The sequence below is a fragment of the Notothenia rossii genome (assembly GCF_949606895.1).
Source record: "Notothenia rossii genome assembly, contig: scaffold_239, whole genome shotgun sequence".
Taxonomy (NCBI): domain Eukaryota; kingdom Metazoa; phylum Chordata; class Actinopteri; order Perciformes; family Nototheniidae; genus Notothenia; species Notothenia rossii.
This window is the reverse complement of record NW_027639725.1, coordinates 6,751-22,237: the sequence shown is the minus strand read 5'-3', so window position 1 is coordinate 22,237 and position 15,487 is coordinate 6,751. Positions and strand designations below refer to the sequence as shown.

The window sequence follows — 15,487 nt, the reverse complement described above, 5'->3', positions numbered from 1 at the left end:
AACCCCGAACAGCGCCGCTCCGCTCAGCCCACAGCCAGCCGCCTTGACCTCCGCTGCTCTCCCGACACCCGGGGTAAGCCAAACATCACTCCGTGGGAAAGTTGTATTGAGTGTGCCGACCGCGGTGATGTTGGCTTCAGCGTGGTTTGGACCAGGACACGGATGAAAATCTCCAAATAGCAGCAGACAGATTGTGATGAACAGTGCGTTGCTTTGTTGAAGTCGAGTTGGTGGCTTTGTACTTTTTTTCAGTTGTTTGGACAGAGACGGGAGAATGAGAGACACTGCTAGAGTGTGCTTCCCATGTCCAAAGTTTCCATGATTTTGGTTAGTTTGCTGGTGCAGCAGATCAGCATTGTTTGCATAATTGTAGCGGGTTGATGTCAACGGGTCTTAAGAAATTCGAAAGTAATAAATATATCAAGAGAGCCGTGACTACACCTGCCTCACCTGCTGACGCCATTTTCAACAGGTGATGTTGATGAACCCAATTACCAGTACTTTCTACTTCTTACATGTTGAACACAAATACCAGTACTTTCTACTTCTTACATGTTGAACACAAATACCAGTACTTTCTACTTCTTACATTTTGAACCCAAATACCAGTACTTTCTACTTCTTACATGTTGAACACAAATACCAGTACTTTCTACTTCTTACATTTTGAACCCAAATACCTGTACTTTCTACTTCTTATATTTTGAACACAAATACCTGTACTTTCTACTTCTTACATGTTGAACTCAAATACCTGTACTTTCTACTTCTCACATGTTGAACTCAAATACCTGTACTTTCTACTTCTTACATGTTGAACTCAAATACCTGTACTTTCTACTTCTCACATGTTGAACACAAATACCTGTACTTTCTACTTCTTACATTTTGAACCCAAATACCTGTACTTTCTACTTCTTACATGTTTAACACAAATACCTGTACTTTCTACTTCTTACATGTTTAACACAAATACCTGTACTTTCTACTTCTTAAATTTTGAACAAAATTACCTGTACTTTCTACTTTTTACATTTTGAACACAAATACCTGTACTTTCTACTTCTTACATGTTGAACACAAATACCTGTACTTTCTACTTCTTACATTTTGAACCCAAATACCTGTACTTTCTACTTCTCACATGTTGAACCCAAATACCTGTACTTTCTACTTCTTACATGTTGAACACAAATACCTGTACTTTCTACTTCTTACATGTTGAACCCAAATACCTGAACTTTCTACTTCTTACATGTTGAACTCAAATACCTGTACTTTCTACTTCTTACATGTTGAACCCAAATACCTGAACTTTCTACTTCTTACATTTTGAACCCAAATACCTGTACTTTCTACTTCTTACATTTTGAACACAAATACCCGTACTTTCTACTTCTTACATGTTGAACACAAATACCCGTACTTTCTACTTCTCACATTTTCCAAACAGGCTGGTTCCTTTAGTTTGAATGTGTGTTTGGTGGAGTGATCATTATTATTTAGTCCTTGCGTGCCTATTGATTTGAACACGGTCCGTGTATCCATCTGGTCTTCTCTAAAGAAGAGGGACCAATGAAAACGAAAAAAAACAAAAAAACTTCTGTGTTTATTTGGGTGGATTTTCCATATCTTGCTCGATTTTGATGATTGACATCTCTTTCTAACCGTCAGAGCCAATGGAATCGAGGGGAACTCCCACATACACATTACCAAATAAGGAGTGAGAGTGACGAATAGCCAAAACCGGAAGCTGCGATAACTCTGGTGGCTAACATCAGCAGCTAACTTTTACTCTCCAATTTTTACATAAAAATGCAATTATGGATTATAAATAATTTTTTCAAAGCGACAGACACATTATCAACCTATGGATTAACCGATTCAGCTGCGTTTTTTTTCGTTTTAATGCCATTGAACACGTCTTTTGATCAGATTGACAGCTACTTTGAGACGATCTCCCGTAAAAGCTCCCTAGTTCGGATCACTCAGTGATGATATATATACCTATATAATCTGTGGAACCTCAGCTTTAATCGGATATATTGTATGTGCAGCTACGATAAGTAATAAGGGTATCTTTATCTTGAATTCTGTGCCAAAGTGCGTTTGCATTTTTCGCTCAGGGGTCATTTAGATGCTTCTTATGAGACCCGTGTTTTGTTTTGGTAAAAATGGTTTGTATCGTCAGTTAGCTGAGATTCTTCCCGTTAATCTGGTATAACACATTAATAGGTTCTTAAATATTAAGATGCCCTGAGACACAGTGTCGGGAAAAAAAAAAAAGACCCGCCGAAGGGGCCTTTGGGGCTTAACAGGTTAAAACAGCTGCTAGTTCTGGGTACTTTTTACTGAAGTACATTTCAAAGCCCTCTTTACTTTTACTTGAGGAAAGAAGTTTAGTCAGTACTTCTACTTTCACCAGAGTATTTTTAAACAAGAGTATCTGTCTACTTGAGTAAAAGATGTGTGTACTTTTGCCATCTCTGAATTTAAGATAAGATAAACATTAAGATAATACCAACAAACCCACACACACCAACATTAAAAATACCAAACACCAACACCTTGAAAAGAGAGTTACAATTATTTATTCGACAAATTACATTACATTACATACAGTACCATTTAGCTGATGCTTTTATCCAAAGCGAGGTACAATAAGTGCAAAACCATAAAGAATCAAACTCCGAACAATAAGGAAAGTGCAGATATTTGCACTTCAAGCATCATACAAGGGAAGTGGTGAATCAGTTACAGGGCCTTAATTAACTCAATAAGTGCTTCGAGTTTTTTAAAAGTTTTTTTGAAATAAAACAGATAAATGATAAAAGCACTAAAACGGAACACATACACAAAAATGATTGCGAGTAATAGGAGTGGTGAACAACCCCAGTCCCAGCTAAAGGCCTCAGATCAGACCAAATTGTGGTCAATATAACACTTTTATTCGCATCATTAGGAATGTTTTTTATTGTTGATTATTTTATACTATAACCTGATCAGCTGTCTCTGCGGCAGCTCAGCAGCCTCTTCACATGCGTGAACACCTCCTTTAACTTCAGTCCGTACACCACGGGGTTCAGTACAGTGGGTGTTATCAGGATCAAAATGGAGGGGATGATGGTGGAGTCAGATTTTCTGTTGCTCTGCAGGCGGCGGAGCAGCAGGTCTACGCAGACGCTGATGGAAAAGTTAAAGAAGACGAGCAGGTGAGGAAGACAGGTTTGTAGAGCTTTGCTGCTGAAGCTACGTGAGCGCCGCAGGCAGATGAAGATGATCCTAGCGTAGGAGAAGAGAATGAAGGCGGCAGGCAGGAAGACGTTAGTTGCTGTGATCAGCAGAATGTATAGTCCAGTCAGCTGCTCTTCAGCACCACCGCAGCTCAGGCTCACAAGGCTGTAGATGTCGCAGTAGGCCCTGTCGAGCTGTGCGCTGCAGAGCAGTAAGCGGCTAATCAGCAGCATTGAGACTACCACTAGAATAACAGGCAGCATCCAGCAGAGAAGCAGCATCAGCACCACCTTGGCAGGAGTTAGCAGCACAGCGTAGTGCATCGGGTGGCAGATGGACAGGTAGCGGTCAAAGGCCATGGCCGACAACAGCATGAAGCTAGCTCCACCAAGAGAGTTAACAAAGAAACCCTGGCACAGACAAAAAGTCCGGGACACCTGCACCAAGCCGGAGCCGGACAGCAACAGATCTGACAGAAGTTTAGGATAAATCAGTGTGCCGGCTGTGAGAGAGTTCAGCAGAGATGATGCCACGAAGGCAAACATGGGCCGGTGAAGAGCTCTCTGCGAACAGATGATATAAATCACCAGAGAGTCACTGAACAACACGAAGAGGTACAGCAACAAAAACACGAAGAATAAGAGCGAGCTTTGGCCAGACAGCGAGGAGAAACCGACCAGCGTCAGGGACGAGGTCACGTTAAACCCTGCTGACGTCATGAGGAGACCCCAACAAACAACACGCTGTGACCTCAGGTCAACAACAACAACAGTAACAACAACAGAGCTCACCAACCTGTTAACATGTAAATAAAGGATATAACATTAGTTTATATCACATTGACATATACAGCAGTAATAAGGAAACTGGAATATTTAGAACACACATTTATTTAACATTCATATTTAAAACGTGTATTCATAGAATATGAATTCAAAGATAATTAATCAGATACTAAAATATCTGCTTTAACATTAATGTATAAGTCAATGATAAATATCTATCATGAATCAGAAACAGGCAAAAGCATCATCGCAATGAACACGAAAAATGAGAAACATGAGATTAATATATGAAATTAGTCATAAACCAGCAGAACAATCACAAGGAACACGAAACATGAGGAGAAACAGACCTGAGTCCACCTGTTAAAATATTAATACATAAAACATTATGCATCACCACAGTGAACCATTGAATGTATGTGAACACGAAAGGTGAGAAACATGAGGAGAAACTGACCTGAGACCAGCTGGTGAAACATTCATATAACATTAATGTAGATATGATGAAGCACGTACAGACAGAGACAGCCTCTCAGTGAACATGAGGAGAAACTGACCTGAGACCAGCTGGTGAAACATTAATATAACATTAATGTAGATATGATGAAGCACGTACAGACAGAGACAGCCTCTCAGTGAACCTGAGGAGAAACTGACCTGAGACCAGCTGGTGAAACATTAATATAACATTAATGTAGATATGATGAAGCACGTACAGACAGAGACAGCCTCTCAGTGAACCTGAGGAGAAACTGACCTGAGACCAGCTGGTGAAACATTAATATAACATTAATGTAGATATGATGAAGCACGTACAGACAGAGACAGCCTCTCAGTGAACCTGAGGAGAAACTGACCTGAGTCCAGCTGGTGAAACATTAACGTGAATATATAACAATAATGTAAGAAACATTTATGATTTCAAAATAACATTTATAAGTGAAATATTAAACTAACGTTAGCACAAGGAACACGAGACCTGAGGAGAAACTGACCTGAGACCAGCTGTTAAAACATTAACGTGAATATGTAACAATAATGTAAGAAACATTTATGATTTCAAAATAACATTTATAAGTGAAATATTAAACTAACGTTAGCACAAGGAACACGAAACATGAGGAGAAACTGACCTGAATCCACCTGTTTAAACATTAACTTCAATTTATATAACATTAATATATACAGCATTAATATAAAGTACATATTTAGTTTCATAATGAATCAGGAAAAGACAGAAAGATTATCACGTGAACACGAAACCTGAGGAGAAACTGACCTGAGACCAGCTGGTGAAACATTAATATAACATTAATGTAGATATGATGAAGCACGTACAGACAGAGACAGCCTCTCAGTGAACATGAGGAGAAACTGACCTGAGACCAGCTGGTGAAACATTAATATAACATTAATGCAGATATGATGAAGCACGTACAGACAGAGACAGCCTCTCAGTGAACATGAGGAGAAACTGACCTGAGTCCAGCTGGTGAAACATTAATATAACATTAATGTAGATATGATGAAGCACGTACAGACAGAGACAGCCTCTCAGTGAACATGAAGCTGTGTTGCTGCTTTTATCACCATCCTTCTTCCTCCGTGGAGATCATTATATATTCATTAAAGGTCATCGGCCAATCACAAATATCTTGTTGTTTGGAATGGCAGGTTCTGAGAAGGCAATGTCAAGTTAATGTAAAACAGACAAACATCTTAAAATAGTAAATATTGAAAGTGTTCCTTTGATTAGTTCAGTGCTTTGTTTGATGTTAGTAATATGTTCAGGTATCAGATACACACAGGGGTTAAGTTGGGCCTCGGCTCATTGGACGATGCTCTGACTTCCTCACCCTCACATATTTGTCATATGTTTACTAAAAACTACATATATGTTAAAACCTTTCTCTTTCTTAACATAGACTCTATTTAGGGTCGATATGGGTTGAACTGAGATTTCCACACACACATTTTAAGATGTTCTGATACGCCCGACCAATACAAAGCACGGCTTTGAAGGAAAGGTTAAAGTCACTAATCATGTAGTTGCTTTGAACTGTTCTTTGGTAAGTGTGCAGAGCAATGCTGATTTAAAATGGTAATTTGAAGGTTGAATATTTGTGTATATCTTAATAATTAATGTAAATTAATTCCAGTTAAATGTAACTATTAAGAAGACGGTTCTGTTTGTAATACTTTCTATTTTCATTGTGTTATTTGGTGGCATCAATGTGTGCATTTGATACAGGAGCAGTGTCTTTAGGGCCTCGCAGCCCTTAAGGTCAGAATAAACAGATCCTCGACCACGCACCGCATAGAAAGGTTCAAACTGTCTGGGAATGGATGCAAAACATCTATTGTCTCATTACTAGGGATGTAACGATATACCGAATATCGCGGTATCGCGGTAAATAAACTTCCCAATACCGTCGTGAGACTGACAAAATCTACCGCGATTTTCAAAAAAAAGTTTTTTTTAAAAACACTTTTTTTTTTTTTAAACACTTTTTTTTTTTTTAAACCTTTATTCAACCAGGTGGTCCCATTGAGATCATCGATCTCTTTTTCAAGAGAGAACTCACTAACATGGCAGCAAGTAGGTTACAACATGAAAATAAAACAACAGATAACACAAAAGGACATCGTATTTACAGGGCTACATTTACACACCTAGAGACATTGACAAGTACCAACCATATATTTATATCTCGCCATGTCAATAAGCCTGGCGTTAGACTTTTTCGCTGTCCGTCATTTTGACAGACAGGATCGTAAAATATCCGTCATAATCCCTTATTACCTGTCGGGTCTGAACAGTTCACGATAGAGCATGCTCGTGAACTGTCAACGGGGGGGGCGGTGTTATGCCGTGTGTGCATGCACCTCGCGGGACGCGCACAGCGTGAAGCAAAACCTCCCAGACATGTATTGATCTGTACGGCAAAGTACTGAAAGAAATTCCGGTTCTGGTTCTTTCTGATTGCCGGGTTTACCTGCTTCCTGTTTACATTTGGAGTGTTAATGTTTCCAAATGCACGTGGATTATTACAGCCAGAGAAAGTGTTGTTTTGAGTGTCATGCGGTGGTACAGCAGCGTCCCCCTTGCCCCTCACGGTGGTCCATCGTTGTCGGTCAACCCCGAACAGCGCCGCTCCGCTCAGCCCACAGCCAGCCGCCTCGACCTCCGCTGCTCTCCCGACACCCGGGGTAAGCCAAACATCACTCCGTGGGAAAGTTGTATTGAGTGTGCCGACCGCGGTGATGTTGGCTTCAGCGTGGTTTGGACCAGGACACGGATGAAAATCTCCAAATAGCAGCAGACAGATTGTGATGAACAGTGCGTTGCTTTGTTGAAGTCGAGTTGGTGGCTTTGTACTTTTTTTCAGTTGTTTGGACAGAGACGGGAGAATGAGAGACACTGCTAGAGTGTGCTTCCCATGTCCAAAGTTTCCATGATTTTGGTTAGTTTGCTGGTGCAGCAGATCAGCATTGTTTGCATAATTGTAGCGGGTTGTTGTCAACGGGTCTTAAGAAATTCGAAAGTAATAAATATATCAAGAGAGCCGTGACTACACCTGCCTCACCTGCTGACGCCATTTTCAACAGGTGATGTTGATGAACCCAATTACCAGTACTTTCTACTTCTTACATGTTGAACACAAATACCAGTACTTTCTACTTCTTACATGTTGAACACAAATACCAGTACTTTCTACTTCTTACATGTTGAACACAAATACCAGTACTTTCTACTTCTTATATTTTGAACACAAATACCTGTACTTTCTACTTCTTACATGTTGAACTCAAATACCTGTACTTTCTACTTCTTACATTTTGAACCCAAATACCTGTACTTTCTACTTCTTACATGTTGAACACAAATACCTGTACTTTCTACTTCTTACATGTTTAACACAAATACCTGTACTTTCTACTTCTTAAATTTTGAACAAAATTACCTGTACTTTCTACTTTTTACATTTTGAACACAAATACCTGTACTTTCTACTTCTTACATGTTGAACTCAAATACCTGTACTTTCTACTTCTTACATGTTGAACCCAAATACCTGAACTTTCTACTTCTTACATGTTGAACCCAAATACCTGTACTTTCTACTTCTTACATGTTGAACCCAAATACCTGAACTTTCTACTTCTTACATGTTGAACTCAAATACCTGTACTTTCTACTTCTTACATGTTGAACTCAAATACCTGTACTTTCTACTTCTTACATGTTGAACCCAAATACCTGAACTTTCTACTTCTTACATGTTGAACTCAAATACCTGTACTTTCTACTTCTTACATGTTGAACCCAAATACCTGTACTTTCTACTTCTTACATGTTGAACCCAAATACCTGAACTTTCTACTTCTTACATGTTGAACTCAAATACCTGTACTTTCTACTTATTACATGTTGAACCCAAATACCTGAACTTTCTACTTCTTACATTTTGAACCCAAATACCTGTACTTTCTACTTCTTACATGTTGAACCCAAATACCTTTACTTTCTACTTCTTACATGTTGAACACAAATACCTGTACTTTCTACTTCTTACATTTTGAACACAAATACCTGTACTTTCTACTTCTCACATTTTCCAAACAGGCTGGTTCCTTTAGTTTGAATTTGTGTTTGGTGGAGTGATCATTATTATTTAGTCCTTGCGTGCCTATTGATTTGAACACGGTCCGTGTATCCATCTGGTCTTCTCTAAAGAAGAGGGACCAATGAAAACGAAAAAAAACAAAAAAACTTCTGTGTTTATTTGGGTGGATTTTCCATATCTTGCTCGATTTTGATGATTGACATCTCTTTCTAACCGTCAGAGCCAATGGAATCGAGGGGAACTCCCACATACACATTACCAAATAAGGAGTGAGAGTGACGAATAGCCAAAACCGGAAGCTGCGATAACTCTGGTGGCTAACATCAGCAGCTAACTTTTACTCTCCAATTTTTACATAAAAATGCAATTATGGATTATAAATAATTTTTTCAAAGCGACAGACACATTATCAACCTATGGATTAACCGATTCAGCTGCGTTTTTTTTCGTTTTAATGCCATTGAACACGTCTTTTGATCAGATTGACAGCTACTTTGAGACGATCTCCCGTAAAAGCTCCCTAGTTCGGATCACTCAGTGATGATATATATACCTATATAATCTGTGGAACCTCAGCTTTAATCGGATATATTGTATGTGCAGCTACGATAAGTAATAAGGGTATCTTTATCTTGAATTCTGTGCCAAAGTGCGTTTGCATTTTTCGCTCAGGGGTCATTTAGATGCTTCTTATGAGACCTGTGTTTTGTTTTGGTAAAAATGGTTTGTATCGTCAGTTAGCTGAGATTCTTCCCGTTAATCTGGTATAACACATTAATAGGTTCTTAAATATTAAGATGCCCTGAGACACAGTTTCGAAAAAAAAAAAAAGACCCGCCGAAGGGGCATTTGGGGCTTAACAGGTTAAAACAGCTGCTAGTTCTGGGTACTTTTTACTGAAGTACATTTCAAAGCCCTCTTTACTTTTACTTGAGGAAAGAAGTTTAGTCAGTACTTCTACTTTCACCAGAGTATTTTTAAACACAAGTATCTGTCTACTTGAGTAAAAGATGTGTGTACTTTTGCCATCTCTGAATTTAAGATAAGATAAACATTAAGATAATACCAAAAAACCCACACACACCAACATTAAAAATACCAAACACCAACACCTTGAAAAGAGAGTTACAATTATTTATTCGACAAATTACATTACATTACATACAGTACCATTTAGCTGATGCTTTTATCCAAAGCGAGGTACAATAAGTGCAAAACCATAAATAATCAAACTCCGAACAATAAGGAAAGTGCAGATATTTGCACTTCAAGCATCATACAAGGGAAGTGGTGAATCAGTTACAGGGCCTTAATTAACTCAATAAGTGCTTCAAGTTTTTTTAAAGTTTTTTTGAAATAAAACAGATAAATGATAAAAGCACTAAAACGGAACACATACACAAAAATGATTGCGAGTAATAGGAGTGGTGAACAACCCCAGTCCCAGCTAAAGGCCTCAGATCAGACCAAATTGTGGTCAATATAACACTTTTATTCGCACCATTAGGAATGTTTTTTATTGTTGATTATTTTATACTATAACCTGATCAGCTGTCTCTGCGGCAGCTCAGCAGCCTCTTCACATGCGTGAACACCTCCTTTAACTTCAGTCCGTACACCACGGGGTTCAGTACAGTGGGTGTTATCAGGATCAAAATGGAGGGGATGATGGTGGAGTCAGATTTTCTGTTGCTCTGCAGGCGGCGGAGCAGCAGGTCTACGCAGACGCTGATGGAAAAGTTAAAGAAGACGAGCAGGTGAGGAAGACAGGTTTGTAGAGCTTTGCTGCTGAAGCTACGTGAGCGCCGCAGGCAGATGAAGAGGATCCTAGCGTAGGAGAAGAGAATGAAGGCGGCAGGCAGGAAGACGTTAGTTGCTGCGATCAGCAGAATGTATAGTCCACTCAGCTGCTCTTCAGCACCACCACAGCTCAGGCTCACAAGGCTGTAGATGTCGCAGTAGACCCTGTCGAGCTGTGCCCTGCAGAGCGGTAAGCGGCTAACCAGCAGCATTGAGAATACCACTAGAATAACAGGCAGCATCCAGCAGAGAAGCAGCATCAGCACCACCTTGGCAGGAGTTAGCAGCACAGCGTAGTGCATCGGGTGGCAGATGGACAGGTAGCGGTCAAAGGCCATGGCCGACAACAGCATGAAGCTAGCTCCACCAAGAGAGTTAACAAAGAAACCCTGGCACAGACAAAAAGTCCGGGACACCTGCACCAAGCCGGAGCCGGACAGCAACAGATCTGACATAAGTTTAGGATAAATCAGTGTGCTGACTGTGACAGAGTTCAGCAGAGATGATGCCACGAAGGCAAACATGGGCCGGTGAAGAGCTCTCTGCGAACAGATGATATAAATCACCAGAGAGTCACTGAACAACAGGAAGAGGTACAGCAACAAAAACACGAAGAATAAGAGCGAGCTTTGGCCAGACAGCGAGGAGAAACCGACCAGCGTCAGGGACGAGGTCACGTTAAACCCTGCTGACGTCATGAGGAGACCCCAACAAACAACACGCTGTGACCTCAAGTCAACAACAACAACAGTAATAACAACATAGCTCACCAACCTGTTAACATCTAAATAAAGGATATAACATTAGTTTATATCACATTGACATATACAGCAGTAATAAGGAAACTGGAATATTTAGAACACACATGTATTTAACATTCATATTTAAAACGTGTCTTCATAGAATATGAATTCACAGATAATTAATCAGATACTAAAATATCTGCTTTAACATTAATGTATAAGTCAATGATAAATATCTATCATGAATCAGAAACAGGCAAAAGCATCATCGCAATGAACACGAAAAATGAGAAACATGAGATTAATATGTGAAATTAGTCATAAACCAGCAGAACAATCACAAGGAACACGAAACATGAGGAGAAACTGACCTGAGTCCACCTGTTAAAATATTAATACATAAAACATTATGCATCACCACAGTGAACCATTGAATGTATGTGAACACGAAACATGAGAAACATGAGGAGAAACTGACCTGAGACCAGCTGTTAAAACATTAACGTGAATATATAACAATAATGTAAGAAACATTTATGATTTCAAAATAACATTTATAAGTGAGATATTAAACTAACGTTAGCACAAGGAACACGAGACCTGAGGGGAAACTGACATGAATCCACCTGTTTAAACATTAACTTCAATTTATATAACATTAATATACACAGCATTAATATAAAGTACATATTTAGTTTCATAATGAATCAGGAAAAGACAGAAAGATTATCACGTGAACACGAAACCTGATGAGAAACTGACCTGAGACCAGATGGTGAAACATTAATATAACATTAATGTAGATATGATGAAGCACGTACAGACAGAGACAGCCTCTCAGTGAACCTGAGGAGAAACTGACCTGAGTCCAGCTGGTGAAACATTAATATAACATTAATGTAGATATGATGAAGCACGTACAGACAGAGACAGCCTCTCAGTGAACATGAGGAGAAACTGACCTGAGACCAGCTGGTGAAACATTAATATAACATTAATGTAGATATGATGAAGCACGTACAGACAGAGACAGCCTCTCAGTGAACATGAGGAGAAACTGACCTGAGACCAGCTGGTGAAACATTAATATAACATTAATGTAGATATGATGAAGCACGTACAGACAGAGACAGCCTCTCAGTGAACATGAGGAGAAACTGACCTGAGACCAGCTGGTGAAACATTAATATAACATTAATGTAGATATGATGAAGCACGTACAGACAGAGACAGCCTCTCAGTGAACATGAGGAGAAACTGACCTGAGACCAGCTGGTGAAACATTAATATAACATTAATGTAGATATGATGAAGCACGTACAGACAGAGACAGCCTCTCAGTGAACCTGAGGAGAAACTGACCTGAGACCAGCTGGTGAAACATTAATATAACATTAATGTAGATATGATGAAGCACGTACAGACAGAGACAGCCTCTCAGTGAACATGAGGAGAAACTGACCTGAGACCAGCTGGTGAAACATTAATATAACATTAATGTAGATATGATGAAGCACGTACAGACAGAGACAGCCTCTCAGTGAACATGAAGCTGTGTTGCTGCTTTTATCTCCATCCTTCTTCCTCCGTGGAGATCATTATATATTCATTAAAGGTCATCGGCCAATCACAAATATCTTGTTGTTTGGAATGGCAGGTTCTGAGAAGGCAATGTCAAGTTAATGTAAAACAGACAAACATCTTAAAATAGTAAATATTGAAAGTGTTCCTTTGATTAGTTCAGTGCTTTGTTTGATGTTAGTAATATGTTCAGGTATCAGATACACACAGGGGTTAAGTTGGGCCCCGGCTCATCGGACGATGCTCTGACTTCCTCACCCTCACATATTTGTCATATATTTACTAAAAACTACATTTATGTTAAAACCTTTCTCTTTCTTAACATAGACTCTATTTAGGGTCGATATGGGTTGAACTGAGATTTCCACACACACATTTTAAGATGTTCTGATACGCCCGACCAATACAAAGCACGGCTTTGAAGGAAAGGATAAAGTCACTAATCATGTAGTTGCTTTGAACTGTTCTTTGGTAAGTGTGCAGAGCAATGCTGATTTAAAATGGTAATTTGAAGGTTGAATATTTGTGTATATCTTAATAATTAATGTAAATTAATTCCAGTTAAATGTAACTATTAAGAAGACGGTTCTGTTTGTAATACTTTCTATTTTCATTGTGTTATTTGGTGGCATCAATGTGTGCATTTGATACAGGAGCAGTGTCTTTAGGGCCTCCCAGCCCTTAAGGTCAGAATAAACAGATCCTCGACCATGCACCGCATAGAAAGGTTCAAACTGTCTGGGAATGGATGCAAAACATCTATTGTCTCATTATCCATCTATTTGCTGGATGATGTTTGGTTTTGAGTCTAAACGTGTTAAAGGAGGAACACGTGCAGCGCTGTGGGCCGCTGGTTAGCATCTGTTCCCTTCATGAGCACATCCAGTGTGACTGACATCCAATTAACATTCATGACAGAGCACACATTTAATTAACCAGAAAAACACAATCTTTCACTTATTCGGGATGGACATGATCCTCAGAGACATTTTATTATATTTCAATCATCCGTCTTTCTTGGTCATTGTGCAATATTACTCATTATGAATAAAACACACCAGGAGACAGCTCTTCGTGTCCCGCGGGGAAATACCCGTTGTGTCCTCGTTACGGCCTCTAATGTAATCTGACTGGCAGCTCAACCCCCTCTCTCCATCACTGTGCTGGACAAAGACGACAACTCCACTCATTTAATACAAAAAAGCCAAAGTTAGACAGCTAATTAGAAATGCTTCTACGACAAAATACGTTGGTGAATTTACTTTTTACGTTTCCTCTGGTTTGACCGGTATGATGCACCATCCAGTACTGAGAGTGCATTTTAACATACTACATATTGGCCCTCATGCTCTCAGACAGTACACGTACATACTAAAGTACTGAGATGTCACTCACATAAAGTGAGAAGCCTGCAGGGCAGAGGTCAGGGCGGTAAAAACATCCTGCAGATGATGAAATGATGTTTGTGGATAATGAGCTGCAGCTTGGACTCTGTGGACTAACGAGCTCCGGCCTTAATGAGAGCTGTTAACGAGCTGCTCTCAGGTGACCTCATTCACACACTGACCTGTTTGCTTCTTTACATTATCCCGCTGTAAACATTGTACGAAATTAAAATCAATGTTTATATGGCGTAATTTAGATTAAATATACTCTTTTAATTAAAGCTGTTTTATTCTGAAAAACCGGAAGTTCACACACACTCTTTTAACTTAAAATTCTTCATTTCCGGTTAGCATTAGCATGTGGCTAATGTTACGTTTTTAACCTGTTAAGCCCCGAGCCTGTTTTTCAGGCCTCATGCTCGAAAATGACATGCCCAGAACAAATGACAATATCTTCCCTTCTAAAAGGTGTAAATTAATAATCTTTTTTCTCAAAGCAATGATAAACCTGTGAGTTGGATGTAGATGAGTTTTATTTGATTTTAAAAGGGACATATCATGCTATATTTGAACAATATATTGTAGGGCCATACCTAGGGATGGGTATCGTTTGAAATGTATCGATTCCGATTCCGCTTATCGATTACCCGTTTCGATTCCAAAATTGTAAAAGAAAGAGGTCAAACGTTTAGACAACAAAATTATTTTTATTCTTTTAAGCTTTAACTGACATTTTTATAAACAAAAAATATACAAGCAAGACAAATGTATTGCACAATAGCTGTGCTTTATTTTAACTGAGCTATGCCTGTGGGGAAGCTGACCTCTGTCGCCGCAACTTACATGATGCCGTTTAAAAAAATTAAGGGCGGTGCCGGCCGTCAACGGCCCGCTGACGACTGGCCGTTCTGTGATTCTCCAGAAAATACATAGATGGCCAGTCCGCCCCTACCCCTATTTAGGGGCAATGGATGTCCACTTGCGGGAGACGACAGACAGTGGTGCGGTTAGCCAAAGTGACAATGGATGTCCACTTGCGGGAGACGACAGACAGTGGTGCGGTTAGCCAAAGTGACAATGGATGTCCACTTGCGGGAGACGACAGACAGTGGTGCGGTTAGCCAAAGTGACAGACCTAATGTTAGACCAATTTACAGGCAATGGACGTCCACTCTCGGGAGAGAGACCTCCAGCATGTGTCCCTGACATGGAGACTCTGTTTATTTCACTCATCCAGGACAGAGACCGGGGAAATCTCCTCTCTGTGGCCCCTCCAAGACCCCCAAAGGACGGACCACAGACCTCCAGCATGTGTCCCTGACATGGGCACC

The 15,487-nt window shown here is 39.7% G+C and overlaps 2 protein-coding genes across 2 annotated transcripts; both read right to left on the bottom strand.

Annotated features, from left to right (window-relative positions):
• Positions 1-3,002: 3,002 nt before the first annotated feature.
• LOC307027483 (olfactory receptor 1D2-like) lies at positions 3,003-3,953 on the bottom strand (the record flags this gene model as incomplete). The annotated part of the gene is made up of 1 exon (XM_079695738.1): positions 3,003-3,953. The coding sequence occupies one exon, from the start codon at positions 3,951-3,953 to the stop codon at positions 3,003-3,005; it is 951 nt and encodes a 316-aa protein (XP_079551864.1).
• Positions 3,954-10,194: 6,241 nt separating this feature from the next.
• LOC307027482 (olfactory receptor 6N2-like) lies at positions 10,195-11,145 on the bottom strand (the record flags this gene model as incomplete). The annotated part of the gene is made up of 1 exon (XM_079695737.1): positions 10,195-11,145. The coding sequence occupies one exon, from the start codon at positions 11,143-11,145 to the stop codon at positions 10,195-10,197; it is 951 nt and encodes a 316-aa protein (XP_079551863.1).
• Between the last annotated feature and the right edge of the window lie 4,342 nt (positions 11,146-15,487).